The following is a 16,635-nucleotide window of genomic DNA, read 5'->3' on the forward strand; positions in this document are numbered from 1 at the left end:
GTCCATTTCTTTAGATCGAATGAACCAAGTGTCGTTTTCTTGAGGACAGGTGGGGTGGGATGGGGTTGAGCAGAGACGCGAGGATCTTGTGTCGTGACCTTTGCCATGCTATTGCCTTGTTGGCTGTTGCTCCAAAAGTCTCAAATCCCGAGAAAGTTGTGGTGGAGCTCGGGCTTCATGGCACGCCTTATCTAGCCACTGATACGTCTCCAACGTATCTATAATTTTTTATTGTTCCATGCTATTATATTATCTGTTTTGGATGTTTAATGGGCTTTATTATGCACTTTTATATTATTTTTGGGACTAACCTATTAATCGAAGGCCCAGTGAGAATTGCTGTTTTTTTTGCCCATTTCAGTGTTTCACAGAAAAGGAATATCAAACGGAATCCAAACAGAATGAAACCTTCGCTAGGATCGTTTTTGGAACAAACGCAATTCAGGAGACTTGGAGTGGACGTCAAGGAAGCAACGAGGCGGGCACGAGGTAGGAGGGCGCGCCCCGCACCCTCGTGGCTCCACCTACCTACTTCTTTCGCCTATATATACTCATGCATGATTTGATATCTTTACAAGTCTCTTTGAATTATCAGTTTAGTTTGGCCTACTAGATTGATCTTTCTTGCAATGGGAGAAGTGCTTAGCTTTGGGTTCAATCTTGCGGTGTCCTTTCCAAGTGACAGCAGGGGCAGCAAGGCACGTATTGTATTGTTTCCATCGAGGATAAAAAGATGGGGTTTATATCATATTGCTTGAGTTTATCCCTCTACATCATGTCATCTTGCCTAATGCGTTACTCTGTTCTTATGAACTTAATACTCTAGATGCATGCTGGATAGCGGTCGATGTGTGGAGTAATAGTAGTAGATGCAGAATCGTTTCGGTCTACTTGTCATGGACGTGATGCCTATATACATGATCATGCCTAGATATTCTCATAACTATGCGCTTTTCTATCAATTGCTCGACAGTAATTTGTTCACCCACCGTAGATTATGCTATCTTGAGAGAAGCCACTAGTGAAACCTATGGCCCCCGGGTCTATCTTCCATCATATTATTTTCCTATCAATTTGCTATTTTTTACCGCCGTTTATTTTGCAATCTTTACTTTCCAATCTATACAACAAAAATACCAAAAATATTTATCTTATTATCTCTATCAGATCTCACTTTTGCAAGTGGCCGTGAAGGGATTGACAACCCCTTTATCGCGTTGGTTGCAAGGTTCTTGATTGTTTATGCAGGTACTAGGAATTTGAGTGTAGTCTCCTACTGGATTGATACCTTGGTTCTCAAAAACTGAGGGAAATACTTACGCTACTTTGTTGCATCACCCTTTCCTTTTCAAGGGAAAACCAACACATGCTCAAGAGGTAGCAAGAAGGATTTCTGGCGCCGTTGCCGGGGAGATCTACGCACAAGTCAAGACATACCAAGTACCCATCACAAACTCTTCTCCCTCGCATTGCATTTTTTGCCATTTGCCTATCGTTTTCCTCTCCCCCACTTCACCCTTGCCGTTTGATTCACCCTTTTTCCGTTCGTCTCCTTCCGCTTGCTTCTTATTTGCTTGTGTGTTGGATTGATTGTTTGTCATGATGGCTCAAGACAATACTAAATTGTGTGACTTTTCCAATACCAACAACAATGATTTTATTATCACTCCGATTGCTCCTATTACCGATGCTGAATCTTGTGAAATTAATGCTGCTTTGTTGAATCTTGTCATGAAAGATCAATTTTCTGGCCTTCCTAGTGAAGATGCCGCTACCCATCTAAACAACTTTATTGATTTGTGCAATATGCAAAAGAAGAAAGATGTGGACAATGATATTGTTAAATTGAAGCTATTTCCGTCTTCGCTTAGAGATCGTGCTAAAACTTGGTTTTCTTCTTTGCCTAGAAATAGTATTGATTCATGGAATAAGTGCAAAGATGCTTTTATCTCTAAGTATTTTCCTCCCGCTAAGATCATCTCTCTTAGAAACGATATTATGAATTTTAAGCAACTTGATCATGAGCATGTTGCACAATCTTGGGAGAGAATGAAATTAATGATACGAAATTGCCCTACACATGGTTTGAATTTATGGATGATTATACAATTTTTTATGCCGGATTGAATATTGCTTCTAGAAATCTTTTAGATTCGGCCGTGGGAGGCACTTTTATGGAAATCACTTTAGGAGAAGCTACTAAACTCCTAGACAATATTATGGTTATTTATTCTCAATGGCACACCGAAAGATCTACTAGTAAAAAGGTTCATGCGATAGAAGAGATTAATGTTTTGAGTGGAAAGATGGATGAACTTATGAAATTATTTGCTAATAAGAGTGTTTCTTCTGATCCTAATGATATGCCTTTGTCTACTTTGATTGAGAATAATAATGAATCTATGGATGTGAATTTTGTTGGTAGGAACAATTTTGGTAACAACGTGTATAGAGGAAACTTTAATTCTAGGTCGTTCCCTAGTAATTCCTCTAAAAATTATGATAATTCCTATAGCAACTCTTATGAAAATTTTAATAAGATGCCCTTTGATTTTGAGACTATGTTAAAGAATTTATGATTTCACAAAAGAATTTCAATGCCTTGATTGAAGAAAAATTGACTAAGATTGATGAGTTGGCTAGGAACATGGATAGAATTTCTCTTGATGTTGATTCTTTGGAACTCAGATCTATTCCACCTAAGCATGATATCAATGAGTCTCTCAAAGCCATGAGAATTTCCATTGATGAACGCAAATAAAGAACCGCTAGGATGCGTGCTAAAAAGATTACTTTGTGAAAGCGTGTTCTTCTAGTTTTCATGATAATAATGATGAAGATGTAAGAGTAATTGATGTGTCCCCTATTAAATCTTTGTTTTCCAATATGAATCTTGATAAATATGGGATTGGAGATGAGTCAACTTTAGTTAGAAGGCGTCCCAATGATTCAGAGTTTTTAGATCTTGATGCAAAAATTGGTAAAAGTGGGATTGAAGAGGTCAAAACTTTACATAGCAATGAACCCGCTATTTTGGTTTCAAGGAATTTAATTATGATAATTGTTCTTTGATAGATTTTATTTCCTTGTTGCAATCAATATTAAATTCTCCTCATGCTTATGATCAAAATAAATCTTTTACTAAACATATCGTTGATGCCTTAATGCAATCCTATGAAGAAAAACTTGAATTAGAAGTTTCTATCCCTAGAAAACTTTATGATGAGTGGGAACCTACTATTAAAATTAAAATTAAAGATCGTGAATGCCATGCTTTGTGTGATTTGGGTGCTAGTGTTTCCACGATTCCAAAAACTTTGTGTGATGTGTTAGGTTTCCGTGAATTTGATGATTGTTCTTTAAATTTGCATCTTGCGGATTCCACCATTAAGAAACCTATGGGAAGGATTAATGATGTTCTTCTTGTTGCAAATTGGAATTATGTGCCCGTAGATTTCATTGTTCTTGATATAGATTGCAATCCTACATGTCCTATTATTCTTGGTAGACCTTTCCTTAGAACGATTGGTGCAATTATTGATATGAAAGAAGGAAATAATAGATTCCAATTTCCATTAAGGAAAGGCATGGAACACTTTCCTAGGAAGAAAATTAAATTATCTTATGAATCTATTATGAGAGCCACTTATGGATTTCATACCAAAGATGGTAATACCTAGATCTATTCTTGCTTTTATGCCTAGCCAGGGGCGTTAAATGATAGCGCTTGTTGGGAGGCAACCCAATTTTATTTTTGTTTCTTGCTTTTTATTTCTGTTTAGTAATAAATAATTCATCTAGCTTCTATTAAGATGTGGTTTTATGTTTTTAATTAGTGTTTGTGCCAAGTAGAACCAATAGGATCTTCTTGGGTGATAGTTGTTTGATCTTGCCGAAAAAGACAGAAACTTTGCGCTCACGAAAATAATTGTTAAAATTAACCAGAACGTGATAAATTGCTAATTAGTTTTGCAGTAGATCAATATACAAATTGTCCAGGTTGTCCTAGTGTTTCAGAAATTTTGGAGTTCCAGAAGTAGCCGAACAAATGAGATTGCTACATACTGTTCTGTTTTTGACAGATTCTGTTTTTCGTGTGTTGTTTGCTTATTTTAATGAATCTATGGCTAGTATCAGGGGGTATGAACCATAGAGAAGTTGGAATACAGTAGGTTTAACACCAATATAAATAAAGAATGAGTTCATTACAGTAACTTAAGGGTGTTGTTTGTTTTCTTATACTAACGGAGCTCCTGAGATTTTCTGTTGAGTTTTGTGTTGTGAAGTTTTCAAGTTTTTGGATAAAGATTTGATGGATTTTGGAATAAGGAGTGGCAAGAGCCTAAGCTTGGGGATGCCCAAGGCACCCCAAGTTAAAATTCAAGGACAACCAAAAGCCTAAGCTTGGGATGCCCCGGAAGGCATCCCCTCTTTCGTCTTCGTCCATCGGTAACTTTACTTGAGGCTATATTTTTATTCACCACATGATATGTGTTTTGCTTGGAGCGTCTTGTATGATTTGAGTCTTTGATTTTTAGTTTACCACAATCATCCTTGCTGTACACACCTTTGGGAGAGACACACATGAATCGGAATTTATTAGAATACTCTATGTGCTTCACTTATATCTTTTGAGCTAGATAATTTTGCTCTAGTGCTTCACTTATATCTTTTAGAGCACGGTGGTGGTTTTATTTTATAGAAACTATTGATCTTTCATGCTTCACTTATATTATTTTGAGAGTCCTTTAGAACAACATGGTAATTTGCTTTGGGTATAAAATTAGTCCTAATATGATAGACATCCAAGATGGGTATAATCAAAACTTTCATATAGAGTGCATTGAATACTAAGAGAAGTTTGATACTTGATGATTGTTTTGAAATATGAAGATGGTAATATTAAAGTCATGCTAGTTGAGTAGTTGTGAATTTGAGAAATAATTGTGTTGAAGTTTGCAAGTCCCGTAGCATGCACGTATGGTAACCGTTGTGTGACCAATTTGAAACATGAGGTGTTCTTTGATTGTCATCCTTATGAGTGGCGGTCGGGGACGAGCGATGGTCTTTTCCTACCAATCTATCCCCCTAGGAGCATGCGCGTAATGCTTGGTTTTTGATGACTTGTAGATTTTTGCAATAAGTATGTGAGTTCTTTATGACTAATGTTGAGTCCATGGATTATACGCACTCTCACCTTTCCATCATTGCTAGCCTCTTCGGTACCGTGCATTGCCCTTTCTCAGCTTGAGAGTTGGTGCAAACTTCGCCGGTGCATCGAACCCCCGTGATATGATATGCTCTATCACACATAAACCTCCCTATATCTTCCTCAAAACAGCCACCATACCTACCTATTATGGCATTTCCATAGCCATTCCAAGATATATTGCCATGCAACTTTCCACCGTTTCATTTATTATGACACGCTTCATCATTGTCATATTGCTTTGCATGATCATGTAGTTGACATCGTATTTGTGGCAAAGCCACCGTGCATGATTCATACATGTCACTCTTGATTCATTACCCATCCCGGTACACCGCCGGAGGCACTCATATAGAGTCATATTTTGTTCTATTATCGAGTTGTAATCATTGAGTTGTAAATAAATAGAAGTGTGATTAGCATCATTAATAGAGCATTGTCCCAAATAAAAAAAGAGAAAGGCCAAAAAAAGGAAAGGCCCAAAAAAAGAAATAAAAGGGACAATGCTACTATCCTTTTTTCCACACTTGTGCTTCAAAGTAGCACCATGATCTTTATGATAGAGAGTCTCTTATTTTGTCACTTTCATATATACTAGTGGGAATTTTTCATTATAGAACTTGGCTTGTATATTCCAACAATGGGCTTCCTCAAATGCCCTAGGTCTTCGTGAGCAAGCAAGTTGGATACACACCCACTTAGTTTCTTTTGTTGAGGTTTCATACATTTATAGCTCTAGTGCATCCGTTGCATGGCAATCCCTACTCCTTGCATTGACATCAATTGATGGGCATCTCCCTAGCCCGTTGGTTAGCCGCGTCAATGTGAGACTTTCTCCTTTTTTGTCTTCTCCACACAACCCCCATCATTATATTCTATTCCACCCATAGTGCTATGTCCATGGCTCACGCTCATGTATTGCGTGAAAGTTGAAAAAAGTTTGAGATTACTAAAGTATGAAACAATTGCTTGGCTTGTCATTGGGGTTGTGCATGATGAGAGCATTTTTGTGTGACGAAAATGAAGCATAGCCAAACTATATGATTTTGTAGGGATAAGCTTTCTTTGGCCATGTTATTTCGAGAAGACATAATTGCTTAGTTAGTATGCTTGAAGTATTATTATTTTTATGTCAATATTAAACCTTTATCTTGAATCTTTCGGATCTGAACATTCATGCCACAATAAAGAGAATTACTTTGAAAATTATGTTAGGTAGAACTCCACATCAAAAATTCTGTTTTTATCATTTACCTACTCGAGGACGACCAGGAATTAAGCTTGGGGATGCTTGATACGTCTCCAACGTATCTATAATTTTTTATTGTTCCATGCTATTATATTATCTGTTTTGGATGTTTAATGGGCTTTATTATGCACTTTTATATTATTTTTGGGCTAACCTATTAACCGAAGGCCTAGTGAAAATTGCTGTTTTTTTGCCTATTTCATTGTTTCACAGAAAAGGAACATCAAACGGAATCCAAACGGAATGAAACCTTCGCGAGGATCGTTTTTGGAACAAATGCAATCCAGGAGACTTGGAGTGGACGTCAAGGAAGCAACGATGCGGCCACGAGGTAGGAGGGCGCGCCCAGGGGGGTAGGCGTGCCCCCCACCCTCATGGGCCCCTCGTGGCTCCACCGACCTACTTCTTTCGCCTATATATACTCATATACCCTGAAAACATCCAGGAGCACTACGAAACCCTATTTCCACTGCCGCAACCTTCTGTACCGGTGAGATCCCATCTTGGGGCCTTTTCCGGCGCTCCGCCGGAGGGGGAATCGATCACGGAGGGCTTCTACATCAACACCATAGCCTCTCCGATGATGTGTGAGTAGTTTACTACAGACCTTCGGGTCCATAGTTATTAGCTAGATGGCTTCTTCTCTCTGTTTGGATCTCAATACAAAGTTCTCCTCGATCTTCTTGCAGATCTATTCGATGTAATTCTTTTTGCGGTGTGTTTGTCGAGATCCAATGAATTGTGGGTTTATGATCAAGATAATCTATGAACAATATTTGATTCTTTTCTGAATTCTTATATGCATGATTTAATATCTTTGCAAGTCTCTTCGAACTATCAGTTTGGATTGGCCTACTAGATTGATCTTTCTTGCAATGGGAGAAGTGCTTAGCTTTGGGTTCAATCTTGCGGTGTCCTTTCCCAGTGATAGCAGGGGCAGCAAGGCACGTATTGTATTGTTTGCATCGAGGATAAAAAGATGGGGTTTATATCATATTGCTCGAGTTTATCCCTCTACATCATGTCATCTTGCCTAATGCATTACTCTGTTCTTATGAACTTAATACTCTAGATGCATGCTGGATAGCGGTTGATGTGTGAAGTAATAGTAGTAGATGCAGAATCGTTTCGGTCTACTTGTCACGGACGTGATGCCTATATACATGATCATGCCTAGATATTCTCATAACTATGCGCTTTTCTATCAATTGCTCGACAGTAATTTGTTCACCCACCGTAGATTATGCTATCTTGAGAGAAGCCACTAGTGAAACCTATGGCCCCCGGGTCTATCTTCCAGCATATTATTTTCCTATCAATTTGCTATTTTTTATCGCCGTTTATTTTGCAATCTTTACTTTCCAATCTATACAACAAAAATACCAAAAATAATTATCTTATTATCTCTATCAGATCTCACTTTTGCAAGTGGCCGTGAAGGGATTGACAACCCCTTTATCGCGTTGGTGGCAAGGTTCTTGATTGTTTGTGCAGGTACTAGGGATTTGAGTGTAGTCTCCTACTGGATTGATACCTTGGTTCTCAAAAACTGAGGGAAATACTTACGCTACTTTGCTGCATCATCATTTCCTCTTTAAGGAAAAACCAACGCATGCTCAAGAGGTAGCAGCCACCCATTTTCTGCATCACGATACATGTAGGCATTTTTGTCCTTTTTTTACCCTGGTCGGCGGGCACACCTAGGGTGAGGAACCCGAAGGAGAGGGGGTCGACGGGAGGCAGTAGGAGAACTGGCTCCCATATGTCGCCGCCTTGTGAGACACGAACGACTGCACACCACTGCCGATCTTGACGAGGCCATTGAGCCTGGGGTTGAAGGCATCTGTGTGGCTATAGATGAATTGGAAGCCTTTGATAGCTTTCGAGCCGGTCAGCGCGAGGGTGTGAGAGGCGTACCTTCCCAGGGTATAGGAGCTTTCCAGGTAGCTAATCACGTACTGGCACTGGTCATGAGAACAACCTTTCCACTACCGGCCAAGCCGTGGGACACCACAAAGGTACAAAAGAAGGGCACGTGGAGCTTGATGCCGTAGACTCGAACAGTGTGCGAACACGGGTGTTGCAGCGTACCAGGAGACGTGTTTTCCGGTGTCGATGCCGATGGTTTGGCCAAATGCCGGCAACCCAATCCCAATTGTGACGACGTACTCTATCGAGCCCAGCGCGTCTCCCAGGAGGGGCAGCATGCTCACGTCAGACTGGTGCAACCCGTATCCACCGGCGTCCTGTTGGACGTAGCTTGCTCGGGGAACGTCGTGGTGCAGACGCTTCGAGAAGCTGCGCTCCTTGGAGAGCACCAGCGTGCAGGGTTCGTGTCGGTGGCTTGACGACACTATGCTCTAGCCAGTGAGAATGATTTTAACAGAGTAACATATAATGTACTCAACTATAAATAACTATTGAATAAATACAATATGGTCAAGTGCGCCGGGGGTGGGGGAGGGGCATATGCCCTCTGTCCATGTTGATTTTATATTCCGCAAAGCTTTTTAATAATTTATTTAAGCATATAGATATATTGGATCCTTATTTAATATGGGCCCGAGGTCGCCACATCTTTTGGACTAAAGAAAACGGTAAAAGATCCCCCTTCCTGTTTCATTACTCAAAACCAAAGATTGAGAGAGACAGAAGAGAGTGGACGGAACTTGGCCAAGGTAGAGGATAATCATTGCAAAAGTGCATTTCTCCATTTCAGTCCAAAGTCTAGACGATGGGGACATCTACTCTTTTCTAGGACCCGGTAAATTCCGAATGTTCGAATTTTAAGCACGACAACCTAATCGTTTTTATGGCAACTTTTGTTGACATGAGGTGGTAAGTTTAGTTGGTGAACATGGTATTTTTCCCAGTTTGTTCTTTGTCAGAAAATGCCATGTTTGCCGACTAAACTTGCCACTTCGCATTAACTAAAGTAGCCATGAAATACGTTCGGCTTGCCATGCTTAAAATCCAAACGTTCGTGATTTATCATTTTCGCTTTTTTATGGGTCAGTCTAGAGCGAGGAAGAAGTTGCTTAGACGCACATATTTACCACGTTCAAGTCGATTAGTATCACGGCACCAAGTTCTTTTGCTAGGACAAACGAAACTAGATCTTTTTGTATGCACGTATTAATTAATAAGAGGACTAAAGCAACTATTCCACTAGCTAGAGCATGATGGCATGGCACCTTGCTGCAAACATTTAGTTTTTTCTAGACTGTGGTGGAAAGTACGCCATGGTATGGACTGGGAAGATTGATAGTTTGTTATATATAGACTGGTTTATCTAGAAGTCCCTCTTCTTTCTAGTTGGAACCTTTGTTCCTTTTTTTGCGGGGGTGGAACCTTTTGTCCTTGCATGCCACATTTGTTGACGTATATTCTTGAGTTTGAGCAAACAGATTCTACCATGTTTCTTCTTTTTACTCCTATACGGCTCCATGTTTGAGGTGTTTGCAAGATGGTTTGACGGATAGATAAAAAATAAACATTTTTTCCTTTTCAACTGATCTGGATGTCCCTGAACTACAGGTTGCTGCCCTTGATCTGAGCCAGAAGCAAAACATTGGTAGAATGATAAAGGCACATTTTCCGCAGTCCCAGGTAATCTTGCTCCTCTAGATGGTCCAATTCTGTAACAACTCATGTTCAGTTACCTTGTGTATGTGTGTATTGGGAACTTTGTTTCATCCTTTGAGTTGACAATTCTTTGCAGTTCATAGTTGTGTTGCTTAAAGAAGGTATATGTTCGACAACACCAATGTGATATTCCGAACGAAATTTGTGGATGGGGTGTCCACCGTGACACGAATAGTCCCTTCAAAACAGAAATGATAGACATGCATTATCCAAGGGTATGCTCGGAACTCAAAATTAGGGAGTGAGTTGCAAAAAAACAGCACATTGACGCCTAAGTCTGCAGAAAATACCGGTTTACGAATTAGGGACAAAAACAACTGATTCTCAGCCTAATCTTTTGCAAAAAACACCGATGGATGGCTTAGGCCATTTTAACTGCAATTATGACACGTTGGTCCCACATTTGATAATATGGAGTAACAGTGACATTAGACTGATCCTTTTTCAAAAAACACCTCTTCTCCCGTGGCTCGACCATAGGCTGAGGACGACGGAAGTCATCATTTGGTAATATCCTGGTCTGGCATAATGTATGCACTCTATATTGGTAACCTTTTTGTTTCTATCTAGGGTCTACTTGTATGTGAGTTCAAAACTTCTGTTATTCCGTAAGTCCTTTTGCTAGCTGTTCTCTATAAGGATGCGGGCACCTCTAGTCACGCAGTTCTCTTGACTGCTATCCGAGGCCGAGGTAGAAAGGCCACTATAAGAACATTCAATCTCCTGGAGACCTGCTTGCTAGTCATGGGTTCGACGTAAAAAATATGTTTATGAGGATTAAGAGCTCACCAAGCCATGACAACAACACCCTTTCCGTTCAATCATTTGTTACAAATTGTATGAAACCTGAACTAGAATTCTAAGAAGCCCAATATGCTCCAGCCTCCAGCACGATTTGGTGCCCATTGCCCTGTTGCCTCCTGCACGACTGATCCATTAAAATCTGCATGATATGTGGTGTGGTGAGCACATGAATTGAATGCCCAGATCATATAATGCACGTAATTGCTCTCTAGAAGTTTCAGGTTTTAACGTGTCCCAATTCTTGCTCTGGTCTGCTGCGCCTTCTTTTGACAATGCATTTAGACTTTGTACAATGGTCCATCTGAGCTGAGGTATAGGAGTAAACCAAGCCCCTCTAGTTAATTGTTTTTGAATCCCTGCCCACTGCCAAGCACTATTTGCTTTAGTGCGATCATGTTGTACAAAACTTTGCTGCAGTCTTGTAGTAGCCCATGTTTGGTGTCTCCAGACTGCAAGATGTCCAAATTAAGTGAGTTGGTTGAACAACAAAGGTGACTCTATCTGGTCCAAGTCGAGGGTTCTTGGTTGCTAGATTGGAAGCTAATCTATATCTCCAAACAGAGGGCTATTTCTTCAGGAAGATGGTATGAGGGATATGAGGGTGTGGCACAATACCTTTGAAATATCTATTGCTTAAGTCAAAACTCTTTTTGTAGGAAATCATTTTTATTACACTCTAGATTTGTAGTTTTTTCTGCCGGTAGTCCAAACTTGTAATAATAATGCCTCTTGAGTGTCATCGGGGTTATGCACCAGAGCAAATTTCATTTACGCTGTATTCAACAAGGGGTTGTAAGATCAATGTACAGAGTTAAGAATAATACATTTAGATCAAAATAAAACCTACTACATTTTGACTTTGTTTAAAAATTTTGTTAAGTATTTTCATGGGGTTCTCTTCTCTCTCTTACTCAGTTTGTTCTATTCTATTTAGTATAGTATTTAAGGGATACTTCTCAACATATATTATATCAATTTAAGGTATACTCCTATAATTTTAGCAGATTATCATATATATATCTTTCTTTTGAGGTTTGCACGCCGTTGCGTTGCACGATTAGCATAGTACTAGGCAGGCAAAGGAGCAATAAGAGCAACTCTAGCAGACCCCGTATAATGTCGACCCGCATAACGCGTTTAAAGTCTGAGGAAGATCTCTTTTGCGGGGCGAAATCGTGCGCTGCAGAATACACCCCGTATATGAAACTGTATAATTTAAAAAAGCTTTCGCGGGAGAAATTGTAACCACATTGATCATTCATAGTTCATCACAACATACTACATAGATCATACATACTACATATATATTACATTCTACTACTAGAGGGGGGGGGGCTGCGGGCTCGCAGCGGCTACCAAAATGGACGAGCTCGTGGCAGCGAGGCCGGCACGGTGGAGGAGCTCAGTCGTCGGTCAGTCCTCCTCGTCGGAGCTGACGAGGTTGATGTACATCTTCTTCTGCTCCTCGCGGATGCGCCGCCACTCATCGTCCTTGTCCTTCGCGGCGAGGTTGACCGCGGCGCCCGCTTGAAAAGGAGACCTTCGATCTCCTCGTCGCGGCGGCGGTGCTCCTCTTCCTCTCGCAAGCTCTGTGCGGCAATCGCCGCCGCGACCGCCTCGACATCATCGCCGACGTAATCTTCGGGACCGATGACGCCTCGATGCGGGATCTCCTCTGGCTCCCGCTTGACGGCGACGAGCTCGCCCTCCTCCGGCTCCTGCTTGACGGCAACAAGCTCCGCCCACTCCTTCACGGGGAGAAGCGCCGCGCCGGAAGGGCCCCTCATGCCGAAGGTGAGCCACGCAGCAGAGGAAGAGACCGCGGCAGAGGAAGATCCCGCGGCCGAGGAGGGCGTCCGCCCGTGCCGGCGGTTGTACTCCTCCGTCTCACGACGGAGGAGCGACGCCGGCGGCTGGAGGCCTTGGTTGGTGTACCTCTTGGCCGCGCGCTTCCTTGCGCTCGCGCCGTCCGCGCGGACACACCGCTAGCGCTCGGGGTCGTCGCCCCCTGCCGGAGTTGCGGCCGGAGCTCCACATAGTGTCCCAGATGGCGGCTGGAGGCGGAACTGGGCTCACCGGCGGCGAGAAATGCGACGGAGGGAGTGGGGAATCACGGCGGCGGGCGGCGGCGGGGGGATAGGGTTTCGACCCGTATCTGCCCCGCAAACCCGTAGCTATACGGCTTTGGGGGTAAGGTTTGCGGGCCGCGGTAAAAAAATTTACGGGCCGGATGAGTATACGGGCTCTGTTCTGGCCAGATATTAAGCCGAGACCGTATGCTCGTCGGAATTATGCGGGTCCGCGTGTTATACGGGGTCCGTTAGAGACGCTCTAAGTTGATCATCAAGCCCGCAAAAAAAAGATAAGCACCAAACTATGCCAAAAAAGGTTGATCATCAAACCGAGAAGTGGGCCCAGACCAGCAAAGCCTTTGGAGAGAAAAGCCTTGGAGGAAGGCCGAGCTTGGCGGAGACGGTGCTTTAGACCCTTTCGCGAGAGAGTAGTCTTAGTAGCTAGGGCGTAGGTTATGGGTGGGTTCGCCCTACGACTTGTTCGCATCTCGTATGGGTTCTTGTACATAATTCTCTGCCTTCTATAAAAATACGGTATTACCATTGGCATACTCTTAAAAAAAGCATGTACGCTTTGTGTGTAGAATCAGACGGAGAAGGGCTAGTAGCCCCTGAAAAAGGCGGAGAAGGGCTAGTCTGGCGGGGGCACAGCAGTGCCACCGGTTTTGCCCGCAAACTGGGAGGGCCGCTCAAAACCCAATCTTCCCGTCGACCGATGCGCCGACGACCACGAGTGAAACCGGCGGCTCTTGTGATCTGATCAGCACCATTGTGCCCAACTTTAGATCGATCGAGATCTCCTTTTCCTTGTGAGCTAGCTTTGGCGCGTAAAAAAGGACGAGGGAGGAACGGAGGATACCTCCAACAAACACCATCAAATCCTGTGGTTTGTGGAGTCCCGACCATAGTTTTGGATAACCTGCCTGCCCTGTCGCTCCCGGAAAGAAATCGTGCGGTGGCCTCCCCTCCCTTCCCTCCCCGCCCACCAACTCAGTTCACCACTCCACCAAGTCCAAACGAGTGAGCAGAGTACCTTTTTTGTCGCTATAAATACACGGCTCAACGCGTCGTCCTGGAAGCATCAAGCAACAGCCAGCCAGCAAGCCAGCCCATCTCGTCTCACTTGATCATCCTACTCTTTGCACTCAGCCGTTTCGGCACAAGATCACGGCGAAGATGCCCTCGACGGCCGCCGTCACCCGCGGACACCTCGAGAACAAGCTCGCCCTCGCCAAACGCTGCTCCAGAGGTAGGTAGCAAGCAGGGTCCACTTCTTCAGATTTCAGTTCAGCTAGGTTGTGTACTGATAGTCTGACACTTCTTTTCTTAATCTTCCCCAACGGTGAGCTCCTCCGCCCGGGATTTGTTGATTTTCATGCACGTTGGTCTGGTTTTCGTAACTGAACTGTTAATCCTGCAGCTGGCGAGCGTGAGGATGCTGCCGTGGGCCAAGGCGAACCTGAACCCCACCGGCTAGGCCCTCATCATCTGCACCGTCGCCGGGATGGCGTACTTCGTCGCCGTCGACAAGACGATCCTCTCGCTGGCGAGGAGGCACTCGTACGAGAGCGCCCCCGACCACCTCAAGGACACCTCCTTCCGTAACTACTCCATCCGGTCCTATTTTGTTTGCGTCTAAGAAAAAATAGTTTTTCCCTCAATGCTCTGCGCATTGGCATATTTTCGCGGCACTTTTCTAGTATGCCCCTCATCGCATTAACTCCAATCTCTCTCTCCCATTTCTTTCGCATCTTCCCAAGGCAGCACCGAAGTAGCCGAGAGAGCGAGCAAGAGACGCGTATGCAAAAGGATGGAGAAAGAGAGCAGTACATGCACGAGAATTTAGGCATCCGGCAAGCGCACAGTAACCAACCCACCTTATCTGTGCAACAAATCAGGGGCAAACTAGTCCGATTTTAAGCAATCCATCATCTCCTTGGTATCCGGGCTGCACCTAATACGCAAACTAAAAAAGGACTGGAGGGAGTACTTATGTTCAGTTACCCCGTGTATGTGTTGGGAACTCTACTTTTTGTCTTCTCAGTTGACAATTCAAAGTTGGTCTTTGCAGTTCATAGTAGTTTCGCTAAAAAAGGTATGTTCAACAACGCCAACGTGATATCCCGATTCCCGAACAAAATTTATTGTGGGGTCCACTGTGACACGTACCTATTTCTTCAAACCAAATTTTATTATCATGATTCTAAAAACTGTTCTCTGGTTTCAAATTATTGAGTGCAACACTCGTAAGCCTGCTAAATAATACATTTTTTTATTAAATTACAGAAATATTACGCTGAAAAAAGATTTTTCAAAAATAATACACCGTCGGCCCGCTGCAGGCCGACTGAGCCCAGTCGTCAGCCCACAGCAGGCCGACTGGTGGCCCATCAGCTTGTTGCTGGCCGATTGGGCTGTCGGCCACCAGATCAAGCCCAGTCGGCCTGCAGTTGGCCGACAGGGTCCAGTCGGCCTGCAGTTGGCCGATAGGCCTGCAGTGGGCCGACTAGGCTCAGTTGGCCTGATGTGGGCCGACTGGTGCATGACATCATTTTTTTCCGAATGATCGCTGGTTTTTTTTGTAAAACTTTGACGTATTCCGCACAACCCTTTCCCGCCACCCGTTTCCCGCCACCCGTTTTCCGCCACCTTTTTTCCCGCCACCCGTTTCCCGCCACCCGTTTCGCGCCATACCGCAGTCGTTCTTTCCCGCCATTTTCTCCTGTCTACCTATAAAAACCCCTTCAGACGGAGGTGGATAAGCATTGCAGTGTAGTGTAGTTGAGATGTCCCATTATCCTTTCGATCGTAGTTTTCACCCTGGGATGAGCAGGACTCTTCTGAGGCTAGCTACCGATTTCAGGATGGATAATAGGATAGTTCCATGGGACGAACTCACCAGTAGCGACACCATAATGAATGAGTTGGCTCACCAATTACGTAGGTCTGGGTGGCCTGAAAGGACCTATGAGGAGGTACGTAAAGAACTTCTTAGGTTGCATGACAGGTGGAAGAAGGTAGTGGTGCCGAAGAGTGAAACTTTCAGAACGATTGCAGCAAATAATCCATGTTTATGGACTGAGGAGAGCGAGGACGAAGATGATATCTTCATGCCGCCGCTTCCGGGTTCTGCATCGTCGAAGGGCAAGAGTTCTTCATCATCGAAGGGCAAGGTTTCTGCATCGTCGAAGGCCAAGAGTTCTGCATCGATCGAGGATGACGATGATGACTTCATGTAGTTTTTATGCTGTATGTTGTGAGTTCAGTTACGTGCCATTTAATTTAGATGTAGTTCTATCTAGTTGTTTGTAATGTCTCGTTGTATGAATATTATGTTCTATCTAAATATGATCTTGTATTTCCGATAACAGAGTACTAAAATAGAGTAGGCATATGTCTCGTACATAAGTACATAGTCATTTTTCTCATACATAGAATAGACATAAGTCTCACACAGAAATAGATGGTAATGTCTCTACTGATAGATAGGAGCGTCAATGACGACGTCTGGCCTGGTGGGGAGGCGGATCTCGAATGACAAATTCATCACATATAACTCGATTTCCTGTAGCAATGCAACTCAACAACCCTTTTCCATTCCCATTCGCTCAGCATTTCTTGAATCTTGCCATCATCAGTTATATCAATCAATTTTC

The 16,635-nt window shown here is 43.1% G+C and overlaps 1 protein-coding gene and 1 long non-coding RNA gene across 3 annotated transcripts; one reads left to right on the forward strand and one right to left on the reverse strand.

Annotated features, from left to right (window-relative positions):
- Positions 1-8,158: 8,158 nt before the first annotated feature.
- Positions 8,159-12,694, reverse strand: LOC109761613 (uncharacterized). Its single transcript, XM_020320425.1, has 4 exons — positions 12,448-12,694; positions 10,367-10,380; positions 8,550-8,818; positions 8,159-8,375 (listed from the first exon to the last, which is right to left on the reverse strand). The coding sequence occupies exons 1-4, from the start codon at positions 12,692-12,694 to the stop codon at positions 8,159-8,161; spliced, it is 747 nt and encodes a 248-aa protein (XP_020176014.1).
- Positions 12,695-14,034: 1,340 nt separating this feature from the next.
- LOC120976890 (uncharacterized) lies at positions 14,035-16,347 on the forward strand. 2 transcript variants are annotated; one of them, XR_012205470.1, is made up of 2 exons: positions 14,035-14,321; positions 14,400-16,347. It is a non-coding gene; the product is annotated as an uncharacterized lncRNA (long non-coding RNA). The 2 variants fall into 2 exon arrangements; XR_005773524.3 differs by having other exon boundaries at positions 14,035-14,228; positions 14,400-15,054.
- The last annotated feature ends 288 nt before the right edge of the window (positions 16,348-16,635 follow it).

Source organism: Aegilops tauschii, chromosome 3 (genome assembly GCF_002575655.3).
Source record: "Aegilops tauschii subsp. strangulata cultivar AL8/78 chromosome 3, Aet v6.0, whole genome shotgun sequence".
NCBI classification, from domain to species: Eukaryota; Viridiplantae; Streptophyta; class Magnoliopsida; order Poales; family Poaceae; genus Aegilops; species Aegilops tauschii.